The sequence below is a fragment of the Urocitellus parryii genome, chromosome 15 (genome assembly GCF_045843805.1).
Source record: "Urocitellus parryii isolate mUroPar1 chromosome 15, mUroPar1.hap1, whole genome shotgun sequence".
In the NCBI taxonomy this organism is placed as follows: domain Eukaryota; kingdom Metazoa; phylum Chordata; class Mammalia; order Rodentia; family Sciuridae; genus Urocitellus; species Urocitellus parryii.
In genome coordinates, this window is record NC_135545.1 from 42,108,055 (window position 1) to 42,131,482 (window position 23,428).

Consider the following 23,428-nt stretch of genomic DNA (forward strand, 5'->3'; position numbering starts at 1 on the left):
TACCAGGTCTCCCTAAGTTTAGGGATGAGATGGCCCTGATTCCTTCAGTTTGAGTGTTACCATTTCCATTACTTGGCGAAAAAGCAGTTAAGAAGGGTTTCTTTCAGTTTGGAGCAAGAAGTAAAAATAGATTTCGGCTGTTTGAAGGAAGAAGTGGAATCGGTTCCCTTTAGTTGTGGGAAGAAGAAGGACGAGTGCCCTTTCTCTAAAAAAGAATGGGATGAGTCAGTTTGAGGAGGCAGGTAGTACATCTTCCTCTCAGTTTGGAGGAAGAACTGGGATGGGTGTCCCTCAGCTTGAAAACTGGAGTCAACCTTCCTCTGGAGCGAGATGAGCCGAATTACCTAAAGTTGGGTAGATCCCTCTGAGTTTAAAGAGAATTCCATAGGTTCCTTTGGTTTCATGGAAAAGGTGAGTGGAGTTCCCTCTAGTTTAGGGAAAAGGGACGGCCGGCCTATATCTCTCCATCTGGGAGATAGAGAAACAGCTTCCTTCTCAGCCTGGAGTGAGTTGGGCCTAGTCCGGGGCTTAGGGTGACCAGGGACGTTGGGTACTGAGTAGTCCATCACCGCTTTGTGGAAGCGCCCTGTGCGCGTGCGCAGCTCTGGTCCGGGCGGGGGCCTTAAGTGGGTCTCAGGTTTGGGGGAGCAGCGCGGAAGGCAGCAGCGCACTGCCCCCTGCGGTCTGCACAGGGCGGCGGCTTAGTGCGCGGCCTGGGCACTTGGGGCTGGCTGCTTGCGGCCGGGCGGCAGTCGCCACGGAACCGCGTCCCTCCTTCCTGGCCCAGTTCCCCGGGACCCTCCGCCCCTCCAGCAACAGGTTGTCTCTGGAGGACGGTGGTCGCTCACCACTCCAAATCCGGGTGATGGGAGGTTTCGGGGAGGCGGACTCGGAGGAGTAGATTTTGGGACTGAGGGAAGGGCTGGTTTGGGTAATTTCCGGAGCTGGGATTAGTCCAGAGGGGATGGAGGAGAGGATTCCGACTGTGGTCATCCGGGGCAGGGTCTCCGAGTCCAGATCTGGCCCGAGGTATCGGAACCGGGATTGGGGGGAGCGGGCCCCACGTGCCTGTGACGCGGGGGCGCCCGGTAGGCGGCGGCGGCGGCGACGCGGGGCCGGCGGCCGTTTGGTGCCGGGAGGGCGGCGAGGTAGGCTGCAGGATGCTGCGCGCTGCACTGGCCCTGCTCGGGCTGCCCCTGGCGGGGGCAGGGGCGGCCGAAGAGCCCACCCAGGAGCCGGAGTCGCGGGGCGAACCTCCCCCAGGCTTGGCGCTCTTCCGCTGGCAATGGCACGAGGTGGAGGCGCCTTACCTGGTGGCCCTATGGATTCTGGTGGCCAGCTTGGCCAAAATCGGTGAGTGTGTGTGTGTGCGTGCGTGCGCCAGGCCAGCGGCTGGCAGCAGATCCGCCCCCAACCCCCGGGTCCCCGGATCCCCCCAGCTTCTTCCACATTGTCCTGACTTAGGTTCGGTTTCCAAAAAATCCCGGTTCGCACCCAGTCCCTGCGCCTTCTCCTGTGGGTCTCCCTCCTCCCCGTTCTCCGTGGAAGCGCCAAGCATTTTCCCTTCCTGAAGGACTGCCCCTGCTCTCTCCAGCACCATCTTTGGGTTCTTTTACCCTCTTTGCTCTCCTCTTCCCCTTGCAATGAGTCCTCCTCAGTCCAGCCTCTCCCCACCAATGCCCAGCTTCCCAGAAACCTCCTTCAGCTGTGAAGTGAGGATGTGTGGGGACGTTCAGGGGATGGTATTCTCCGAGGAACACAGACATCCTGGTCCTAAGGAAGCCGACTTCCCTGGAGACGATGCCAAGTATCCATTCTCTTGGGGATGTTAAACCACCACTTTTCCTCTAGCTCACCTCTGCACCCCACATAAAAATAACACATTCTTGCGCCTAGGAATCCTCTGTCCCACGCACTCCCATTCAAATTCACATTCCTCCCACTTCGGGGGTATAAGAAACTTCCATTTATTGGGGCTTTGCTGTGTGCTGCCTACCCTAGTTGCTTTTATACTTCAACCTCCTTCAGTCCTCAAAACAGTGAAGGGTGTTTCAGACTATTTTCCTTGAATAGAGCTGCTTTTCCTTGCCTCTGCCCCTTCCTTCCTCCTCCCTTTTGTGCAGCTAGTGGTCCCTCCTCCCACCAGAGACCCTCCTCCTTCTCCCTGTTGTGCAGGCTCTTCTGTGGGGGTGACTAATTATAGCTGAGCGTTGCTACTCACTCCCCATCTATGCTGGCACAGCCTGTACTCCGGCTTACCAATGCAGCCTTCATGTAGGAATCTCTCAGCCTAGTATTTGCCCCCTTATCCCCCAGGGACATTGCTTGGTTGTGGTGGTAGTGCAGGCCTAGACAGAAAGGGAACTCTGTACTTTGCTTTGGCAGCTGGGGATTAATAATGGAAAGTGGTACTCGAAATACCTTTAGCGAGCCTGATTCTGCCAGAGAACTGGCTTTGTGATGGGTCTTGGGTTGCAGTGCTGGGTCTGGTGCATGCTGAGGAGATGAGAATGAAGTAAGGTTTCTGAAGGAGAGGAAAGAGGTACTCAAGGCAGGGATGAATGTGGGGAGTTCTATTGACTAAGCTCACACCGAGATCCAGCAGCAGTGAGAGCAAGCTAGGTGCAGCTCAGATTTGGAGCGAAGAATTGTGTTTACTGAGAAGTCTGTGAGTTATGGGAGAGTTCCTGTCTTAAGGTTTATAGCAACAACTGTGGTTTCCACCGTTTGGGGGAAAAAGAGAAAAAACAATTCTCATAGAAGAGGAGAAGTATAGAATGTTCAGGAATACCTCCCAGTTTCATTGCTAGGTCCCCACCACACACATCTTTTATTCAACACATATTTATGTAAAGCCCACTGTGTTCCAGGCATTAACTTAGGCCCTTTGAGTACAGCTTCCAAAGGGCACTGTCTTGGCATAGGGATTCACACCTGTGTCAGGAAGAGTACAGGGAGGCCTCCTCTGCCAACACCCTCAGGATTGGTGGGGGAAAATGTGTTCACTTATAGTCTGAGGGCCCAAGGGAGATCCATATTCTAGGGGACAAAAGTATAAGTCTCAGTAGTGCTAGAAACCCTTTTCTTACTTTCTCCTCTTTTCCTAGAAACAGATCTATTTATTATTTCCTCCCTGAGTCATATTAACATTTGTTGAACCTACTATGGTCTAGGCCTCACACTAGGCACATTTGCACAATTTATATAATTTTATCTTCATACTTTGTGATTGGTATTTTTCCCATGTTACAAGAGAAGAAATTGAAGTTCAAGTAGATTTAATAATAATCACAGTGATAAATCCAGAAAAAGACTTGGAGATCTGGCTGCTAAACCTAAAACTTTTTATTTTTTTGGTAGGGTGGGGGGTACCAGGGATTGAACCCCAGGAGTGCTTAACCATTGAGCCACATCCACAGCCCTTTTTATTTTGAGACAGGGTTTCACTAGGTTTCTTAGGGCCTCATTAAGTTGCTTGAGGCTGGCTTTGAACCTGCCATCTTCCTGCCTCAGCCCCCTGAGCTGCTGGGATTATAGGCATGTGCCACCACACCCAGCTAAAACCCCAAACTTTTAAAGTACTGAGTCCTTGCTGAGCCCAGACAATGAAAAATATGTTGGGCTAGAAGGTCTACAATGCTCCTAGGAGGTGTAGTATGCATTATAGTTGGGGAACCCTAACTATAATATGATAACATAATAACATTTATCATAATAATATGTAACATTTATTGAGCTCTTACTATAAGCAGTGTGCTAAGGGCTCTTAAGTGGATTATTTATTTTATCCCCATATTTATATTATTTATTTTATCTCACAATCCTGTGAGACCATTATTGTTTTGTTTTTTTGTGGTACTGGGGGTTGAACTCAGGGACACTCTACCATAAAGCTACATCCCCATTTTTAAAATTTTATTTAATTATTTATTGGCACCCAGGATAAAACTCAGGCACATGACCACTGAACCACATCCTCAGTCCTATTTTGTATTTTATTTAGAGACAGGGTCTCACTGAGTTGTTAAGTGCTTTACTTTTTGCTGAGGCTGGCTTTGAATTTTCGATCCTCAATCCTCCTGTCTCATCCTCTCCAGCCACTGGGATTACAGGTGTGTGCCACCACGCCCAGCTTATTTATTTTATAATTTTTTTTAGTTGTAGATGGACACAATACCTTTATTTTATTTATTTTTATGTGGTGCCGAGGGTTGAACCCAGTGCCTCACATGTGCTAGCAAGCAGCATTCTACCACTGAGCCACAACCCCAGCCCTTATTTATTTTAATTTGAGACAGAGTTTTACTAAGGCTGTCCTTAATCTTCAAATCCTCCTGCCTCAGTCTCCTGACTATCTGGGATTATAGACATGTTACTGTACCTAGCTGATTGCTATTCTTTTTACTTCCTCCTTGCTGATGAGAAAACTGAGGGTCAGAGAGGTGAAGTTATTTTCCTAGATCAGAGAACAAGTAAATGGGGGACATAGACCTTGAACCCAAGCAGCCCTGGAAGCCTGAATTTCTACAGCTATGTTATGCATAAAAAGGATTTGCTTAGGTTCAAATAATAGCTGTGGAAAGGAGGTCAGAGAAAGATGAGGTCCCCTGAAGATGAGAGAGGAGGGAGCATTTCCAGGAATGGAAAAAGCAAGCAAAAGCCTTGCTGCAGTGAAGGGTTTGTAGCCCTGGAGGTTAGAGATTCTAGAAGTTTTGCATTTCGGTTTTCTTCCCTTGGTCCCAGGGTCAGGGCTTCTAAGACTGGGAGGTTATAGGCTGGTGTGTGGAAGGTGTTTCATAAACTCATACCTGCTACCCTCTTCTTGCATTGTAGTGTTTCACCTGTCTCGGAAGGTAACATCTCTGGTCCCTGAGAGCTGCCTGCTGATTTTGCTGGGCCTGGTACTAGGGGGCATTGTCTTGGCTGTGGCCAAGAAGGCTGAGTACCAGTTGGAGCCGGGGACCTTCTTCCTCTTCCTGCTGCCTCCTATTGTGCTGGACTCAGGCTATTTCATGCCTAGTCGGCTGTTCTTTGACAACTTGGGTGCCATCCTCACCTATGCTGTGGTGGGCACACTCTGGAATGCCTTCACAACAGGCGCTGCTCTCTGGGGCCTGCAGCAGGCTGGACTTGTGGGTGAGTGATCCTAAAGACCTGGGCTGACAGGCAGAGGTTTTTGTCAGACCCATCACCTCTCTTCTTTCTCCTCCAGTTCTGAAGGTCCCATGCTGGCAAGAGCCATGCTATAAAAGATCCATCTCAGGCCCCTCCCACCTGAAGTGTAAGGCAACTCTCCAGATGGGCTTCAATCCTCATTTAGTTCCCTTCTAGTCAAGTCTGCACTTCTGCTGCTTGACAACTGAGTGGGGACCTGGCTCCCAGTGTGTGCGCTGCTGAGCTGGAGGAGCCTGCATTACCACTCTGTTGTCTCCTGCCCTGTGTTACCACACTGCCACTTGCCAACCCTACTTTCTTGAGACACAACTCACCATTTCTGCAAGGGCTTACTGTCCTGGCTCTACTCAGGCCATGTCAGTGTGGTTTCCTGTTTTTATTATTTTTACTAAATATATATACATCCATAAAATGCTAAGCACTATGCTGGGCATTCTCTCCTTACTTATCCTATTGACTCTTCATAACAAACCTGTTGGGGTATAATTTGTCCCATTTAATGGATGAGAAAGTAGAGTCCCTAAAATTCATTTGCTATCAGATCCAAGATTACCAGAAGTCCAAGATTAGGCTCCATTTTATTGAGGTGTTTTTCCTTTAGCCCCACCCCTGTTCCCCTCTTTATTTCCTTATCAAAGAAATCCATTCAATCCTGATGTTGATAATTCAGACTTCTTCCAAAGTAAAAGGAGATGTTTATAGTTCCCAGCTAGGGACTTCAACCTAGTTTTCCTAATAAGATAATGAGCTATTTGGGACAGGAAGGGAAAAGAGGACATTAGATCCTAGTCTTAGTAGTAATTTTAATAATAGTAATAGCTATTGGATGCTTACTATGTATCAGGCTCTGGCTAAATAAAGGACTTTTGTTTTAAACTTTAAAAAATTATAAATAATTGAGTACATTATAATTATGTATATTTGTGGGATTCATTATTACATATATACACAATAAATAAAGAACTTTTTAGGTGCATATTGTTATTTCCAATTTGTCCATGGGAAAAGTGAGGCTCACAGAGATTGACATGTTCAAATACCACCTGTAGGACTTTTTTGCTGTCTTCTTGCTAAGAACTGTGAGTGTCACATCTCTTTGGCTGAGAACTGCAGGAGTGGGAGAAAGCTTTCTCCTGTTATCCTCCCTAATAAAGCTAGTCCACAGCCAATTCCCACCTGCTGGGAGCTACTATTATGATTGCTACAGTTTTCATTACCAGTACCATCTTAGTTTTTCAGTTTACATAGAGCTTTTTTAGCAATATCCTGAGTTGGTTTTTGCAGCCATTTTGTGAGATGGGCAGATGAGGAAGCATGGTTAACAGAAGTCATGTTACAGTGACATCACCCATATCACATAGCTGATGAGTGGCAAAGCCAGGCTTTGGGAATAGGCAGCTTGCCTCAAGTCTCCTGACCTGCAGGCCAATGCCCTCCTCACCTTCCCAAGTACTTTTTGGGCTTCCTGTTTTATCAGTGAGGGTAGCATCTGGTCTGTTCCAGTGAGTGCCACATGAGCTGGGGGCATCTTCACCAATTACTGGTCTGTCTTCTGTCTCTCCCTTGCTAGCCCCCAGAGTGCAGGCTGGCCTGCTGGACTTCCTGCTGTTTGGGAGCCTCATCTCAGCAGTGGACCCTGTGGCTGTACTGGCTGTCTTTGAGGAGGTGCACGTCAATGAGACTCTCTTTATCATCGTTTTTGGGGAGTCCCTGCTCAATGATGCAGTCACTGTGGTGAGTGCTCAGCAGGCTGACATCCCCTGACCTCAGGCTACCACATTCTGACTAGTTGGGCATCTGAGCAGGCTCAGACCCTTTCTTCTGGTCCCCTGGGGAAGAAATAGGTCTCAGCTTTTCCCCTCTTCCAGTGGCCTTGGTTGCTATCTCCCCCTCACTTGCTCCTGAATTTCCTCTTTTCACTTAGGTGCTGTACAAGGTCTGCAACTCTTTTGTGGAGATGGGCTCTGCCAACGTGCAGGCCACTGACTACCTGAAGGGAGTCGGTCAGTATTTCCCCCTCTCTGTCTCCCCCAGGTTGCTGAGTCCCACCCTCCTGGCAACAGGACAGCAGAGGCTATTCGGGTTGCCTCATTTCTTACTCTCCTCTATGGAGAAATGGGGTCTGGGCAAAGCTTGCCCTGGGATCCTGAGCCCTGGGGAGTGTAGTGGGTATCTTCCACCACTTCCTACCAGGCAGCACTCTTGTCAGCCTTGGGAGGGTCTGGACCAGGGGTCATGCTGATAACCCACTCCTCCCCCAGCCTCCCTGTTTGTGGTCAGTCTGGGCGGGGCAGCCGTGGGCTTAGTCTTTGCCTTCCTCCTGGCCCTGACCACACGCTTCACCAAGCGGGTCCGCATCATCGAGCCGCTGCTGGTCTTCCTCCTCGCCTATGCAGCCTACCTCACTGCTGAAATGGCCTCCCTCTCTGCCATTCTTGCGTGAGTTCTGGGAGCCTTACAGGCCGGCAGCTGGGAGGGGGCACTGGAGATGGACAGAAGTGGGACCCTGAGGAGTTTGTAGGTTTTCTTGAGCCCTTGTGTACTGGTTCCTCAGTCTCCCTTGGAGAGAAAATAAACCTCAGGTAATCTTCCAAAACTGGGCACCCAGAACTGGGTACTCCAGGGCCCAGTCTTCCTCTGTCTTAAAAACCTGGGACCACTGGCTGTGGTAACTAAGTGCTTCAAAAGATGCCTCAGAGTCTGCTAATTGGAGCATGTTTCTCGTCATTTTTCCCTCCTGGAGGCACTGAGTGGAAGCCTAGAGATCTGGATTCCCAGGGCCACTACTGACTTTCAGTGTCCATGCATTCCTAGTTTTTGTCCTTGCCTTCCTAGTTTTCTCCTCTGAGAATCTGACACCCTGTGTTGGGCAATGCCCACTCTTGCAGCATGCTCAAACCCTGGAGGCTGAGCCCCCTGGAATGCCTTCTCACTTAATTCTGTCTCTCCATTCTTCTCCTCCCAGGGTGACCATGTGTGGCCTGGGCTGTAAGAAGTATGTGGAGGCCAACATCTCCCATAAATCACGCACAGCTGTCAAATATACAATGAAGACTCTAGCCAGTTGTGCTGAGACTGTCATCTTCATGCTGCTTGGCATCTCGGCTGTGGACTCTTCTAAGTGGGCCTGGGACTCTGGGCTGGTGCTGGGCACCCTCTTCTTCATCCTGTTCTTCCGAGCCCTCGGTATTGCTGGCACCCTCTGTTTCCCCACTCTCCTCCTTGTCTCCCCTCCCCCTGCAGGCTCATTCCCCAATCTGAGTCCACATCCTTGTCAATTCCTATGCCTCCCCCTAGTGCTCAATTCTCCCAGTCCTTACCAGACCTTAGCTCAGACACTTGGTGCCACCCACTCCCAGTGTCTTCCACTCCCAACACCTTGTTCCTGCTGACCTTCCTCCTGCTGTAGGAGTAGTCCTGCAGACGTGGATGCTGAATCAGTTCCGGTTGGTCCCTTTGGACAAGATTGACCAGGTGGTGATGTCCTATGGGGGCCTACGGGGGGCTGTGGCCTTTGCTCTCGTCATCCTGCTGGATAAGACCAAGGTCCCTGCCAAGGACTACTTTGTGGCCACCACTATTGTGGTGGTCTTCTTCACAGTCATTGTGCAGGTGGGAGTGCCCATGAGGCTGGTGGGGAAAGGGTCCAGTAGGCCCTGGGGAAAGTCTTGGAACCTATGGAACAGGCACTCCTCCTCCTGTTGGGAGAAGCAGGAACCTAACTTCCAAGACCTTGAGCGCACTGGGGTAGGGGGACAGAGCTGAGGCCTAATGATGGGGGAGAGAAAGGCAGCAGGGAACTGATTAGGGAAGGGCTCACCTCCTGCCTGTCCATAGGGCTTGACCATCAAACCACTGGTCAAGTGGCTGAAGGTGAAGAGGAGTGAACATCACAAACCCACCTTGAACCAGGAGCTGCATGAGCACGTGGGTACCAGAACCCCAACCCTCCACCTGTCCCTTTCTCCCTTCTCCTATTTTGGCAGAGTCCTGATCCAGTCCCCCTACCCACCCCCTTCTAGACTTTTGACCACATTCTGGCTGCAGTGGAGGACGTTGTGGGGCACCATGGCTACCACTACTGGAGGGACAGGTGAGGGAGCTGCCCCGAGGCTCCTTCAACAGCAGCAGCCCCACCAGACAGGGCAGCATGGGGGATGTGCCACCCTTCTAAGAAGGGACACAACCAGGTTCAGGCTGGGTGACCTCTGTCTGGAGCCTTAGAGAAGCATTACTGTGCTCAGGATAAGACAAGGCTCCCTAGTGTGGCCTGCCTGGCCCTGCATGATCTGGCATTTACCAGATTCCAGCCCCATCATGCTCTGCTATGTCTTGGATGGTCTTCCTGCTAATTACTTGGACCCCATTAGAGCCTTAGGATCCACCAAGATCCCTGGGCCTGGCCACTGGGACCATTGCACATGTTCTCTCTACTAGAACATTCCCTTGCCTCATCTTACTCTAACTTTTGTTCATCCTTCAGATCTCACCACAAGCATAAATTCCTTAGGGAGGGCTTTCCTGGCCTCCCTGAGAAGGACAAATCCCTATCATATTCTACAATTATCCTTGTTAGTTCTTGTCATGGTTGCAATTTTACAGTTATTTGCAATAACTTTAATTAATGTCAGAGTTTCCCCCAACACTGTAAATTTTACAGAGCAGGAACTAGCCTTGAGATTCTCCCAGCTGAGATCCATTCCAAGAAAGCCAGGCCAGTGCTGGTGGTGTCCCTGTCCTATCTGAGGAAGGGCCAGCCAGCCAGGCCTTGGGGATGGTACTCAGGGCTGGGCCTGGCATCCTCTATAGGTGGGAGCAGTTTGACAAGAAGTACCTGAGTCAGCTGCTGATGCGGCGGTCAGCCTACCGCATCCGGGACCAGATCTGGGATGTATACTACAGACTCAATATCCGGGATGCCATCAGCTTCGTGGACCAGGTAGGGCATATGGTCGAGAGAACAGGATAGAAAGGAGCAACAGGCAGGCAGGCAGCCTTATTAGGAGAGAGTTGGGAGTTCCCAGCTGTACTCATGGTCTGATGAAGTAGCAGAATTAAGCTTGACCTGGTGCTGACATTCAGAATCTGGCAAGCAGTATAGAAAGGTGGGAAACATCTGGACCCTGGAGTCAACAGATGTAGTTCAACTATTATCACAGGTGTGTGATTTTTGGAAGCCACTTATATGTCTGAGCCTATTTCCTAAGTCATAAGAAAGCAGAAATAAGAACAAGAGTACCTATGTCAGGTTTTACGGATTCAATATATAAAGTGTTACTACAGTATCTAGCACATCAAAAGAGCAAAAGAAGTATTAACTGTTGTTCTCTTTATTATTCTCTTGATGCTGTGGGCCACCTTCCATCTGATTGCTGTCTGACTTTGGACTTGACCCCTACAGGGAGGCCATGTCTTGTCCTCCACAGGCCTCACTCTGCCCTCTATGCCCAGTCGCAATTCTGTGGCAGAGACCTCTGTCACCAACCTGCTGTGAGTCCATTGAAGCCTCTTCCCCTTCCCCAAGCTCCTCTCCACTGGGCCCTCTCTCCAAATCCCTTCTGGGGAAGATTTTTCAGCACCTTTATTTCTATTCTTTCCCTGGCCTGTGCCTCCTGCCCCCTCCCTAGCACACATGTCCCTGCCTCCTGCAGGAGGGAGAGTGGCAGTGGAGCGTGTCTGGATCTGCAGGTGATTGACACAGTACGCAGCGGCCGGGACCGTGAGGATGCTGTGATGCATCATCTGCTCTGTGGAGGCCTCTACAAGCCACGCCGCAGGGTGAGAGCAGGCAGGACATAAGAGGTCCAAGGGTGATGGGGGCTGATCTGGGGAGGTATGATCAAAGCTCAAGAGGCAATTGGTGCCAGATTGTGGTAAGCTGTAAATGCTCAGTTGGAGAGTGCTGCCAACAGGGTTTCATCCTGTTGGCAATAAAAAACCTTGACTTGTTGTTTTGGAGAAAGGACTGACCTTCTCTGGTAGCACAGAGGGCGCAAATTGAGAGCAGGAGAACCAGTAGAGATGTTGGAGGGAAACACTTCAGATTCAAGCTAGGTGGTGGGAGGAAGAGGACCACAAGGACCTGGGAATTGGCCATGAGAGGAGAGGAGGAAATGGCTAAGGGGCCTTGAGGGTCACTGGAGAATAAGAGTCACAGGAGCAGGGATGCTGAGGAAGGTTTTGGGATCAGCATGGGGGAGGCAGACATGTTTTAGGAAATAGTGAGTTAGTTCAACACAGACCAGTAGGGAATCTGTTGCAACCCCACAAGGGGGCAGCAAGCCATATTTTAAACCTTCTAAAATGAGAAGCTAGCTGCTACCATCCCTGGCAGTTGTGCTTTTTTGGGGGGTGGGGTGGGATGGGGGTGGTACTGGGAGTTGAACTCAGGGGCACACGACCACTGAGCCACATCTCCAGCCCTATTTTATATTTTATTTAGAGACAGGGTCTCACTGAGTTGCTTAGCAACCTCACTGTTGCTGAGGCTGGCTTTGAATTTATGATCCTGCTGCCTCAGCCTCCCGAGCCTCTGGGATTGTAGGCATGCGCCACCGTGCCTGACCCCTGGAAGTTTTAACAGGCAAGGTTTTTTAGATCATTGAGACAGAATTGACTTTCTTTTAACTTGCACCACATCCTGATTTGACTAAGTATCTGCAGAATAAGCTTCAAAGGTCTCAAGACAGCTCTCTCCATATAGGCTCTCCTGCCCTCAAGCCATCATCTCCTACATCTGGTGTGTCTGCTCCGGTAATGAGAAAGGGGGCTCAGAATGGAAGGTGCTACTCTGTGATTGGCTATGGCAATGCTGAGGGCTTTCTCACCTTTCTAGTTTTGAAACTTGCCATGGTCTTCCTACAGTCCATGATCCTGCAAGCTTTGGTTCACGAGCTGGGGGGCCCCATGTTGTCCTCACAATCTTCCAGACTCCAGGCCCCTGTGTCTTTCTTAGTTAATGGCTGGCAAACACTGTCTCATCTAACCAGTGGGGTTTATATTCTTTTTTTGCAGAGGGTACTCAGGATTGAGCCAAGGGACATTTTAGCACTAAGGTTCATCTCCAGTCCTTTTTATATTTTATTTTGAGACAGGGTTTTGCTATTCTAAGAGTTTCACTAAGTCACTGTTGCTGGCCTTGAACTTGCAATCTTCTTACCTCAGCCTCCCTAATAGCTGGAATTATAGGGTGTGCCACTGCACCCTACAAGTTTATATTCTTTTAACTATTTTTTGTGTGCAAAATTTCAGTAGAAATAAGAATTCTCATTTATCCATTACCCAGCTCTAATAATTACAGATACATAATACATTTTGTTACATTCTGTAGCCCCATACACCCTGCCCACACTTTTTTTCTTTTATTAGTGCATAATAGTTGGGATAATTTTGAGAAGATCATACATACATGGAATTTTTTTTTCATTCATGGAATTTAATTTACTCCATTCAGTCCTCCATGTTTCCCCTTTGCTCCTCCCTCCCCCTAGTCACATGCCTCTTTTCTACTGGTCTTCCTTTCACTCATTTATTTTTGATTGATGCTTTATAGATATACATAAGGTAGAATTGACTGTGGTATATTTTTAAACATGCATATAGTTTAATTTTGTTAAAATCATTTTTGCTTTTCCTCCTTTTTCCATCCTTTCTCCCTCTCTTTTGATCTCCTTTTTCTACTCCACTGATCTTCCCTGTATCTTTATGATATTGGATCCCCATTCCTTTCCCCCCTTATTTTGCTCTAGCTTCTGCATATAAGAGAAAAATTCAACCCTTGATTTTCTAAATCTGGCTTATTTCATGTAGTATGAGAGTCTCCATTTTATTCACTTACTGCCAAATGCCATAATTTCATTCTTTTTTTATAGCTAAGTAAACTCCATTGTGTATATATACCACATTTCCTTAATATACTCGTCTATTGATGGGCATCTGGGCTGGTTCCATAACTTGATTATTGTGGATTGTATTGATATAAACATTGATGTGACTTTTATCACTGTAGTAGGCTGATTTCTTTTAGACAAATACCAAGGAGTGGGATAGCTGGAGCATGTGGTGGTTCCATCATAGTTTTGGGGGGGAATTGCCATACTGCTTTCCTTCCATACTTTTCTTGCCCATACTTTTATCTTTGGGGATGTTGGTTTACTGGGCATTGAACCCAGGGGCGCTTCACCACTGAGCCACATCCCCAGCCCTTTCAAAAACGTTTTCTTATTTTGAAACAGGGTCTCATCAAATTGCTGAGGCTGACCTTAAACTTGTGCTATTCCTACCTCAGCCTCTTGAGTCACTGGGATTATAGGCATATGCCAGTGTACCCAGCAATATTTTTATCTTAAAACTTATCATATCACATAATCTCTAAATATTTCAGTTTGTATCTCTAGTTGGCAAGAAATATTTAAAAAAATAAATCATAGTACTATTATCACAAAAATGACAATAATTCCTTCTCATATCAAACATTCAGTGTTCAATAGATAATCTTTTTCCAGATTGTTTTTTCAAATCAGGGTCCAAATAAAGTCCACATTTTGTACTGGGGAAATATGTCTCTTCATTAAAAAAAAAAAAACAACTATAATAGTTCCTTGTCCCTCTTTTTTCTCCCATGGTATTTATTTACTGAAGAAACTGGATACTTTATCTTAGAGAATTTTCTAGATTTTGTTGATTGTATTCCAGTGATTGTATTCCAGTTAACATGTTCCTTCATCCCCTTGGTCATTAAATCTTGAGCCCTGATGAGATTCAAAGACATTCAGTTGGTATGCTATGTACTTCTTATTGTATTATATCAGGAGTATACAATTTATACATAACTTTGTGTGTGTATGTGTGTATGTGTGTGTGTGTGTGTGTGTGTGTGTGTGTGCGTCTAGATTGACCAATGGATTCAGTCTAATTAGTTCTCATGTAGTCAACTTTAAAAAGAAGGAATAAATGTGTGCTTATCCTGTTAAATGTCATCTTATTTAATTTAGCCCATCATTCCATCATTTGGATCCCATGTCTCCTCAGATTCATATCATCTGAAAATTTGCTAAGCCTGTTAATTTTGTATTCATCCAAGTCAACATAAAAATGTTGAACAGGATAGAGCTGAGGACAGAGTCCTGTGGCATGCTACTAAAGACTTTCCTCCAGACTGACATGGATCAAGCATTTTTTGGGTATGGTTACTCAACCAGTTCGGAATCTAAACGTAGTTGAACACAACACAACCTATAATTCCTCATGTTCTTTCTAGAAATATTAGAGAGAAACAGAAGCATCTAATATGCAGCTAGAAAGATAACATTATCATTGAAGAGAGATAAGGACTGGAGAGAAAGATTTGGTAGCAATCTATATCAGAAGTTTCTTTGGCTATATCAGAATCCCCTGAGAAGCTTGCTCAACTGTTCCTGGCTTTATTTCCTGGAGATTCTGATTCTGTAGTATGGAGTGGGATTAAGAGTCTGTTCTTAACAAGTGATTCAAAGGCAGCTGGTCTTAAGGCTGGTGTTTGGGAACTACAGACATATCAATGGGATAGTCAAAGCCGGGAGAACGTATAAGTTCTCTGGGGAGAGAGTTTGGAGTCAAGAGAAGAGGACCAAGGATGCACTTGAAAGAAAGGAATAGGGAGCCAATGAGGGAGAAGGAACCCTTGGAGAAGCAGTAACAGATATGTCTCAGGCCTGGGGGCAATGAGGGCTGGATGTTGCATCAAGGCCTGGCTGGTGTCTAGGCAGAATGAGGGAAAGTGTCAGAATCAAACTATAAGAGTTTGGCAATAAAATGGAGGCAGTAGCACCAATGGAAAGGCTTTATTCAAGGAGGCAGGCTCAGGAGCTTTCCCAAAAGCAGAGAGGAAGTGACCAGTGACAAGGGAAGAAGCAAAAATGCAGGAGTGGAGAAACTGTAGTGATTACTGATGGAGGCAAGAAGGAGTGAAATGAGCAAAGCCAAGGCCAGGGCTGGGGAGTGACAGACCCCTTCATCTCCAGGAGAGGGGCATCTCTGTGTGCATAGGTCAAAGAGGGCAGATGGGAGACTTAAAGGAAGCTCTTAGAACAGGTTCAGGAAATCAGAAAATAAAAGTGATGGGAAAGGGACCAGACTTGGGGTTTGAGGCAAGATGAGTGATTTGGAACACTTTGCAGTACTTTGGGGGAATTACCTACCATGAGATAATGGAAATGTGGCTAAGCTCCTGAAGACAGAGACAGAGACAGGCTGGGTGAGTGCACAGTAGGCTTGATCTGTTTTTGAGTTTTACAAAGATAATATGAAGGGGATGGCTCTGAAGTAGGTAGACAGGTACTGGGATTGAAAAGATCTAGGGATCAGGGGAGATAGTTATGAAGGCCTCAAGTGCAGACTGGGTCTAATGATGGTTGTTGTGGAAATAGCTGGAAAGTTCAGCTGGAGAAAGGATCCTGGGTACTTAGAAGGGGCCAGGATGGCCACAGGGATATGAACCACATGCCAATAAATGGAGATGCAAAGAAGGAAATGGCCCCCATAGACTTATAGTAGTCCCAGGGAATAAGACATGATAACTTTCCTTCAGTCACTTCAAGTCAAAAAGAACTAGGAAAAGGACAGCAAAGGATGGGGAAAAACAGATTTGGAGGAATCAATTCTAGGGTGAAGGGAAGTTTTTCTACAGTGAACTAGAATACAGTTTCTGGATGGGTTCCTATGATACTGTTTTGTTTTAATCCATGGCTAGTTCTGGAAAAGTTGGGCTGGCAGAACCTGCGGTGAACATGTTGGGGCTGTGGCCTGGGGTTCCTGTGGGAAGCCAAAGCATCCAGCCTCATGGCAGGTTGGGGCTGTCATTGCCAGTACAAAGCCAGCTGCAGCCGCCACTTCATCTCTGAGGATGCGCAGGAACGGCAGGACAAGGAGATCTTCCAGCAGAATATGAAGCGGCGTCTGGAGTCCTTTAAGTCCACCAAGCACAACATCTGCTTCACCAAGAACAAGCCACGAACCCGCAAAGCCGGCCGCAAGAAGGCATGTCCTTTCTCTGAGAGTCTTCTTTGGATCTGGGCACACAGTTTTGAGTCCTTATGTGTTGCAATCTAACATTAGGGAACCCCTAGTTGAATCATCCTCAGGGATTTGGTAACTAGCAGTTTGAGTTCCCTTTTAGATCCTCCTGGGCCTCCAGAAGAGTAAGGGGAGGTGTTCAGGGGGGAAGCAGGCTCTTGGTTATGTAGTCACTTGCTACTAGAGAGAGATAATAACAGGGGAGTAGCAACTCCAGGAGCCACTCAGCCCAAGCAGATGCACCCAGATTCCCTACTGGGGTACAGGTGACTCAAATTCCACATTCCTCTGGCTGGCTGAAGAATGGTTAGATGGTAGAACCACTGACATACAAAATTTCCTCCCCTGCTGGGTTAGGAAGACTTGTCCTCTGATGACCCTACCAGAAGGTAGGGTTGGGGTGCAGAGCTAGGGCCAGAAGCTCAGGGTTTCTCTCTTGGTCCTCAGAAGGATGGTGTGGCTAATGCTGAGGCTACAAATGGGAAACCTCCTCGAGACCTGGGCTTTCAGGATACAGGCAAGCAGGGAGCAGGGGTGGCTGGGCTTAAGGATGGAAGGGAGTTGGGGAAGGGCAGGACCCATCTGCCAGAATCCTGGAGGACCTTCTCTGGGTGCATTTAGCATATCAACTGGGTTTCACCCATCAGGGACTAGAGGGGCACTCTTGCTTTCAATGTTGAAAATATTCAAAGCAGTAATATAATGTGTGACAGGAGGTACCTGATTGCTAACTGGTTTACAGGTCCTGAGGACTTGGAAACAGTCATAGAGAAGGGAAACTTGGCCTGGGCCTTGAAGGATGGGTAAACCCTGGGGCTTAGTGTCCCACATGCAAAACTATTTCCCTGTGAACATAATGTTAATGGACCTTCCAGCCCTCCCCGTGCTTATGTTGATGGTGAGGTCTGGGGCTGACAAGAGGATAGAGGAGCTAGAAGGTGTGACCCTTACAGCCTCCTCCAAGGGCTTAGCTCCTTTGTTGCCTCCTCAGGCTCTGCAGTCTCCCTCCCCTTCCTCTCAAGCCCTTTTCCTACTAGAGACAGAGGAAAAAGGCACCTCTGTCAATATGGGCTGTGCTGGGGGGAACAGGAACTGGCTTGGGGTTGCTGGGCTGCTCCCCCCACCCCAACTCAGCTCTTGTGCCTATCCAGCTGCTGTGATACTAACTGTGGAGTCTGAGGAGGAAGATGAGAGCGACAGTTCAGAGACAGAGAAGGAGGACGACGAGGGGATCATCTTTGTGGCTCGGGCCACCAGTGAGGTTCTCCAAGAGGGCAAGTTCTCAGGTAATGGCTTCCTCACTGCCTCCCTCCCCTTGGAGCAAGGATTTTCTTCTCTGTTCCTATGGTCTCTGCTCCAGATAACTTTCTTTTCCTATTCACCATTTTAATCACTAACCAGCTTTTACTGAGCATCTTCTTTCTAACAGAAAGCTGACATATATGATCTGGTTCAACCCTCACAATAACCAAGATGGAGAAACTAAGCTCATAGATCCTAAAGGACTTGTCAGTTGTCCAGTGTCACATGGCAGAACCAGAATTAGAACCTGATCTGTGTGACTACAAAGCCTAACGCCTCTCACTGCTATTTCTCCATGAGGAGCATGAGATGATAGCAAACCTAATAGCAGGCTCTGCTGTATCCAGGCTTATCATACCTGCCCTCATGTAGAGCCCCAAGTGAGGGTGGTACCTGACCTGGGGTAGGAATCTGAATTAATAAAAATGGAATTATAGATAAAAATGATACATGCATGTTTTCTGCATGTGGAAACCAAATTCAATCATAATACTAGGTATCACTGGTGGTTGGCTCAAGACTTCTCAGGTGACTTTTTAGACAGATTTATTGCAGAAAATTTCAAAATACATAATGATAGAACAGGAAAATAAACTCTTATTTATTCTTTACCCAGCTTCAATGATGACCTATTCATACCACTCTTATTTCACCTTTACCCTCACCTATGACCCTTGCTCTTATGAAAAAAATCTCAAGTATCATACCACTTTATCAATAAATATTAAGCATAAAAATAGGGATTATTTTTAAAAACTATAACCACACTGCCATTACTGTATGTAAAAATCTTTGTCATCAAAGATTCTAGTCCATGTTTAGATTTTCCTGGTGGTCTTAATATTTTTTATAACAGCTTTGTGCAAATAGAAATCCAGGTAAGACCCACACATTACATTTGGTAGATAAGTCCCTTTTATCTTTTAATAGTGGTTCTCAAGAGATGGGATGTGAAGAGATTTGGCATCCCTGAGGATAACCAATTTTTGGAGACATGTTTGATGTCACATCTTGGGATAGTACCCTTGCACTGAGTGGGTACAGAAAGCCAGGAATGCTGCTACAAAGCACAGGACAGCCCTATAACAAAGTGGCTACCTCAAAATGTCAACCCTCACAACAACCAAGATGGTTGTCAAGTTTGGAAAACTCTGAGTGAGCCTTGCTACTTTTTTCCCCTTGCAACATCATATCTATTGAAGAAACCAGGTTATTTGCCCTGTAGCCTTTCCCTGTCTGGATTTTGCTAATTGCATCCCCAAGTGTCATTTAATATATTTTCTGTCCATTATATTTCTTTTAAATCTAGATCATCTCCTTCTTTCCTTCCTTCCTTTCTTTCTTGGCAGTAGTGGAGATTGAACTCAAGGCTTTATACATGTTGGGAAAGCACTGCCACTGAGCTATATCCCTAGCCCTAGCCCTTAAAAGATTTTTTTTTAATTTTTAAATTTTTTTTTTAAATTTTTGGAGATAGTATCTCACTGAATTGCCCAGGCTGGCCTTGAACTTGCAGTTTTCTTGCAGCAGCCTCCCATATAGCTGGGATTATAGGCATATGCCACTGTACCTGGCTCTGTTCTCTTTTCATTAGGCTAACATTGATCCCTGGATTCAGATATTGTTCCCTGCTGTATTCATTTTCAAGTTACTCATTCACTGTTTTTTTTTTTTTTTTTTTTTTTTTTTTGGTACCAGGGATTAAACCCAGGGGTACTTTATCACTGAGCTCCATCCCTAGCCCTTTTTATTTTGAGACAGGGTCTCACTAAATTGCTGAAGTTCTCAGTAAGTTGCAGAGACTGACTTCGCACTTGCCATCCTCCTGCCTTATCTGGGATTACCAGAGTGTGCCACCATGCCCAGTTTATTCATTTGCCTTTCATTAAATGGTCTTGGCAGCTATTCATCACTGCCAGATACAACAATTCATTAAGGGTCATATAATGGTGATACTCTGTATCTTTTTAAGTATGGGGTACTCTATATGGAGCTATATCCTCAACCCTTTGTATTCTTTTGAGACAGGGTCTCATTAAATTGCTGAAGCTGGCCTTCCTTAAACTTGTGATCCTCCTGCCTCAGCTTCCCAAGTAGTGAGGATTAAAGACATGGACCACCACAATTAGCTCCTATTTTTCATCTTCATTTGTTAGCAGGAATTCTGTAAAAACTTTCCCTAATCAATTATTTGGTTACTTTGAAGAACAAACAGGAAATAATGGATAAGTATTTGATCTTTCCTTTTTTGTCAGTCTTCAGACCAAGAAGTTAGTTCCCTAGCATCCTCTAAAGGTGAACACTGATGGTTTTTGTTGTTGAGTGTTGGGAGATGAGACTTTTTGTTACTAAATTTTAATATTCTAGGTCTTTCAAGAGATAATTTAACTTCTAATTATAGCATCAATATTTTATTTTACTTTCTTAGTACCAGGGATTGAACTAAGGACACTAGACCACTAAGCTACATCCCCAGCCCTATTTTGTATTTTATTTAGGAATAGAGTCTCACTGAGTTTCTTAACACCTTGAAGCTGGCTTTGAACTTGTGATTCTCCTGCCTCAGCCTCCCTAGCTGCTGGGATTACAGGCATGTGTGCTACCATGCCTGGCAATCATCAATATATTTTATAACATAATCAAGAAGGTTTTGGGGGCCCTGGAAGTACAGCTCTATGTAAAGCACTTACCTACTATGTGTGAGAGCCCTGGATTTGATCTACAGCATGAGGAAAAAAAAGAAAGTTTATTAAACTCTTTGGGACTTTATCAATGAATAGTTATGTGCAACACATTGTACTTGACATTAGAACCTCACAATTCCTGTAATTCAACAGCCTGCACTTCTGGGATTCTCAGCTCCCATTCCCTATCTTGCCATCCCAGCAACTTCAGCCTGCTGTTAGGTTTGTATGAGCTCATGCTCTGGTCTTACAAAGGGCTGTGGTGGGTGCTCAGGCAGTGTGCCCAGCAACAAAGCCTTTGGCCTAGAGCCTCAGGGTCTTCCTCTCCCTGGCTTCCTGTCTCTCTCTTGCTGGCTGGTTGGTATGGAGCTTGGCAGAGTGCAGTTCCTGAGACTGGTACTGCAGGTTTGGTTAAGGTGATGGGAGATGAGACTTTTTTCCTACCTGGCTCCTGCTTCTTCTGCCGCAGCTACTTCCATTTGTTCAGTAGGTATCTCTTGAGCAACTGCTTTTTGCCCAGCCCTGTGGTAGGTGCTGGAAACACAATGGAGAGCAAGACATTCACTGAATAATTGTACAAAGGGTGTGTTATGGCAACTGTGGAATGAATTTACTTATAAGAACATGCTTATACTTGAGGATTTCACTACATTGGTAATGAGTTCACATGTACTCTCTGTTCCTAGGAAGCCTTGAGATATGCCCTAGCCCACGCATCATTCCTCCCTCTCCAACCTGTGCAGAGAAGGAACTACCCTGGAAGAGTGGGCAAGGGGACCTGGCAGTGTATGTGTCTTCAGAGACCACCAAGATTGTTCCTGTGGACATGCAGACAGGCTGGAACCAGAGCATGTCATCCCTGGAGAGCCTGGCATCCCCTCCTTGTACCCAGGCCCCCACTCTAACCCGCCTGCCCCCACACCCACTGGGTACTGAAGAGTCCCAGGCACCTCTTGAGCTGTCCTCTGATCCCCGTCCTAGCTTTGCCTTTCCCCCAAGCCTGGCCAAGGCTGGCCGATCTCGAAGTGAGAGCAGTGCTGATATCTCCCAGCAGCAGGAGCTGCAGCCCCTCATGGGCCATAAAGGCCACACCCATCTTAGCCCTGGCACTGCTAATTCCCACTGGTGCATTCAATTCAACAGAGGAGGGCGGCTGTAGCCCAGCGTCTGGGGAAGAGTAGGTGACAGAACCCTTGTGGGAAGTATTCCCTGAGCAATGGGCAGAGGAGCTCACTCAGTCTGACATGGGGCCAGAAGGGTCTGGACTGAAGCAGAATTAGGTTTCCTTGGGGATGGTCAAAAGGGTCTCCTGGGCTGGTCCTCACAGAGACTCTTCTCATCCCTGCTCCTAACCCCTTCCATTTCCATTTCAGTAATGGCTCAGGACCCAGTCCAAAGTTCTAGCGGCTGGGCCCAGAGATTTGGGTAGCTGATGTCCCTTCCCTAGGGAGTCTTCCTAGGCTCACTGTAGACAGCTAGCTGTTCCTGCCCCTAAAATAAGGACATCATTCCTTCCCTACCCTTTACCCTGTCCCTAGTACTAGGTCAGGGACAGTGCCCTAACAGTGAGGCTCAGCAAGAGGCTGGTCCTCAGAGGCACTGGAGTGGGAGAGGGAGCGGGCCTCACCCTTGGTTTCTGGTGCCCTATTGGGTCAGTTGGTTTTTTTGTTTTGTTAGGGTAGTGGGCATCTTTGTCTCTAATCCTTGCTTTAGCTCTTTCCCTTTGCTGCAAGGTATTGGGGTAATGGTTCTTCCTTTTCCAGGACCAGGGCCCTGGGCCAGGCTTCATTTAAAACTGCTTCTTAGCCAGAGTCCCTCTGGGGATCTGATACTATGGGCCCAAATCTGGGACTCTCTGATGCTTGAATCTGGGTTTTCTGAGGAGGGGACACAGTAGCCTCTGGGCTCCCATGTCACCATCTCAACATTCCTCAGAGAAGGAACCAGGTATCCCAGGGCTACTGCTCCATTGCTCCAGGGGCTGAGATGCCTAGCTAGAGTGATAGCAGGGGCTGAGTGACAAGTGGCTTTCCTGGGGTTTTAGCCCCTGCCTTGTGTTTTGTACCTTAGACCCAAGATATATTAAAAATCTCTCAGATGGATGGTGTCTTCTCTCCATGTGTCTGGGGATTCTAGGGGTAGGGACAGTGGGGGTTTGCCTGCCCAGGGATTCTGGGGTAGAGAATGGAGGGGGATCCTAGGTAGGCTTCTTAGTCCTGCTGGTCTTCCCCATACCTCTCTCATACTTTTCTAACATTGTCTGCTTCTAGCAGGGGGCTGGAGTGGCATTCTATGGGAACACTGTATGTGCTTGGGGTTGCAGAACTGGGAATCTACAAAGCAGTAAAGACTAGCAGGAAGAGACACCCCAGAGGTCAGGGGCCAAGTGTCCCAAAATGCAGCAGCCACACCTGGGGACAACAGAAGCATTTCTGGAAAACCTAGAGGCAGATGTGGGACAAATGAACAGAAGTGTCCTTTTATTTATTTATTTATTTATTTATTTATTTATTTATTTATTTTAAAGAGAGAGAGAGAGAGAATTTTAATACTTATTTTTTAGTTCTCGGCGGACACAACATCTTTGTATGTGGTGCTGATGATCGAACCCGGGCCACACGCATGCCAGGCAAGCGCACTACCGCTTGAGCCACATCCCCAGCCCCAGAAGTGTCCTTTTATACATGGCAAGTGAGAAGGCAATCTCAAGATGGTTACTGTGCATGTTTATGATACAAATCAGATTAGTGTGCGTCCAGAAAACCCTAGATAACAACACTCCCTAATCTAATTCCCACTGTCTGAAGGATTTTTTTTTTTGAGAGAGAGAGAGAGAAAATTTTTTTAATATTTATTTTTTAGTTTTCAGAGGACACAACATCTTTGTTTTTTTTGTATGTGGTGCTGAGGATCCAACCTGGCCCACACGCATGCCAGGCGAGCACACTACCGCTTGAGGCACATCCCCAGCCCATGAAAGATTTTTTAAAAGTGTCTTTATTGAGATTAAATGCACATGCCATAAAAATTCACCTATTTAAAATGTGCAGTTCAGAGTTTTTAATATATTCATAGAACTGTGCAACCCTCACCACAATGTAAGTACAGAACACTTTAATCATCCCCAAAAGAAGCCCTGAACCCGTGTATTATTCCTCACACCCCAACCTCTATAGCCCTAGGTAATTACTAGCCCAGGACTAGCTGCAGGACTC

General features: G+C 46.9%; 1 protein-coding gene across 3 annotated transcripts; it reads left to right on the forward strand.

Annotated features, from left to right (window-relative positions):
* Positions 1 to 983: 983 nt before the first annotated feature.
* On the forward strand, positions 984 to 22,281 carry Slc9a5 (solute carrier family 9 member A5). Of its 3 annotated transcripts, none has more exons than XM_026413294.2 (16): positions 984 to 1,353; positions 4,834 to 5,136; positions 6,746 to 6,909; positions 7,100 to 7,178; positions 7,437 to 7,614; positions 8,141 to 8,361; positions 8,585 to 8,787; positions 9,013 to 9,102; positions 9,198 to 9,268; positions 9,985 to 10,114; positions 10,577 to 10,665; positions 10,827 to 10,953; positions 16,021 to 16,191; positions 16,675 to 16,744; positions 17,379 to 17,513; positions 20,900 to 22,281. In XM_026413294.2, exons 1-16 carry the CDS (start codon positions 1,161 to 1,163, stop codon positions 21,370 to 21,372), a joined length of 2,697 nt encoding a protein of 898 aa, XP_026269079.2. In that variant the 5' UTR covers positions 984 to 1,160; the 3' UTR covers positions 21,373 to 22,281. The 3 variants fall into 3 exon arrangements, with proteins under 3 accessions (XP_026269079.2, XP_026269080.2, XP_077649127.1); XM_026413295.2 differs by having other exon boundaries at positions 16,678 to 16,744; XM_077793001.1 differs by lacking the exons at positions 16,021 to 16,191; positions 16,675 to 16,744; positions 17,379 to 17,513 and having other exon boundaries at positions 20,900 to 21,206.
* The last annotated feature ends 1,147 nt before the right edge of the window (positions 22,282 to 23,428 follow it).

What these genes read in the sequence shown, in the direction of transcription:
- Slc9a5 (XM_026413294.2), top strand. Translation starts at nt 1,161, where the DNA reads ATGCTGCGCGCTGCACTGGCCCTGCTCGGGCTGCCCCTGGCGGGGGCA. An exon ending in GGCCAGCTTGGCCAAAATCG is followed by an intron (nt 1,354 to 4,833) that starts GTGAGTGTGTGT and finishes CTTGCATTGTAG; the next exon opens with TGTTTCACCTGTCTCGGAAG. An exon ending in ACCAGGAGCTGCATGAGCAC is followed by an intron (nt 9,103 to 9,197) that starts GTGGGTACCAGA and finishes ACCCCCTTCTAG; the next exon opens with ACTTTTGACCACATTCTGGC.